Source organism: Cystoisospora suis, assembly GCF_002600585.1.
Source record: "Cystoisospora suis strain Wien I chromosome Unknown contig_4241, whole genome shotgun sequence".
In the NCBI taxonomy this organism is placed as follows: Eukaryota; Apicomplexa; class Conoidasida; order Eucoccidiorida; family Sarcocystidae; genus Cystoisospora; species Cystoisospora suis.
In genome coordinates this window covers 615-1530 of record NW_027157033.1, presented here as the reverse complement: position 1 = coordinate 1530, position 916 = coordinate 615, and the positions used below count along the sequence as shown (strand labels likewise).

Here is a 916-nt window from a genome sequence, read left to right as displayed (position 1 = left end):
ACACCGTGAGCTGGCACATCAGTAAGTAGCCCGTAAACGTGTCGGTGAGCACGACACGCCGTCGGCAGGTGTCGAAGATCAGACTCACTTGCTTAGCAGGATCCTTTAATCGGCTTCCCTGCAACAACATCATTTCCAAATTCGTGTTCGAGACAGTCACTGCAAGGCAGAGCGTGATTGTTACGAAGGAAGACGGTTCGGTAACAAATCGAAAGGTGTATTCGGACACGCTTCCGATCCACCGCGGTGTCACACGTCACTAGGGTGATTGGATAGTGTACTCACGTCGTCTTCGCGATGAAACCTACCATTGTGACATGTTTAGCAAACGGCTCTCCGGTGTTTCGAATGCTACATCCGTACAGGGAGGTGTTTCGCATACTAGGATATATGCGACAGCCGGAGCACGCGGTCCGCGCAGTCGGTCTGCGCCGTGGCAACCGCTGGTCAGCCGGTTCGGCTCCTGTGGCCTACGGTGGGATGGTGTCTTGCGGTGTGCAACAGTGTCGGCTACTGAGCGGTGTTATGTAGGACTGCCGACAGACTGGTGCCTTGTTCCAGATTGTCTTACGCTGTTGCCCGATTTTGGCAGACGCATGGGGACCACTGTGACATCTCCTGAGAACCATTGCACCTGCGCTATAGTGTAGCGCTCGGCTGGTTACCAGGCTGGGTAGCCTAGCGGGACGCAACACCACCCAGGTGGTGGGGTTCTGGTGGAGAACGGAGGTGAAAAGGGGGACTTCTTTGTTTTTGACTTGTTTCCGGAAAAACTGGGGATGGTGTATGTGTATAATACTAGGGATTGAAAACCGCGGATCTACTTTTCAATTTAATTTGGGAGACTGAAGCTTGATTTGGTACGTCACCCGTGTGACGGTAAAACTTACCTTTTCCGCGAAGAACTTTCGAGGGT

General features: G+C 52.8%; 1 protein-coding gene across 1 annotated transcript; it reads left to right on the top strand.

The window, feature by feature from the left end:
• Window positions 1–128: 128 nt before the first annotated feature.
• Window positions 129–602, top strand: CSUI_007869 (uncharacterized protein; the record flags this gene model as incomplete). The annotated part of the gene is made up of 1 exon (XM_068068012.1): window positions 129–602. A coding segment is annotated over exon 1 (285 nt), but the record flags the coding sequence as incomplete, so codon positions are not given.
• Between the last annotated feature and the right edge of the window lie 314 nt (window positions 603–916).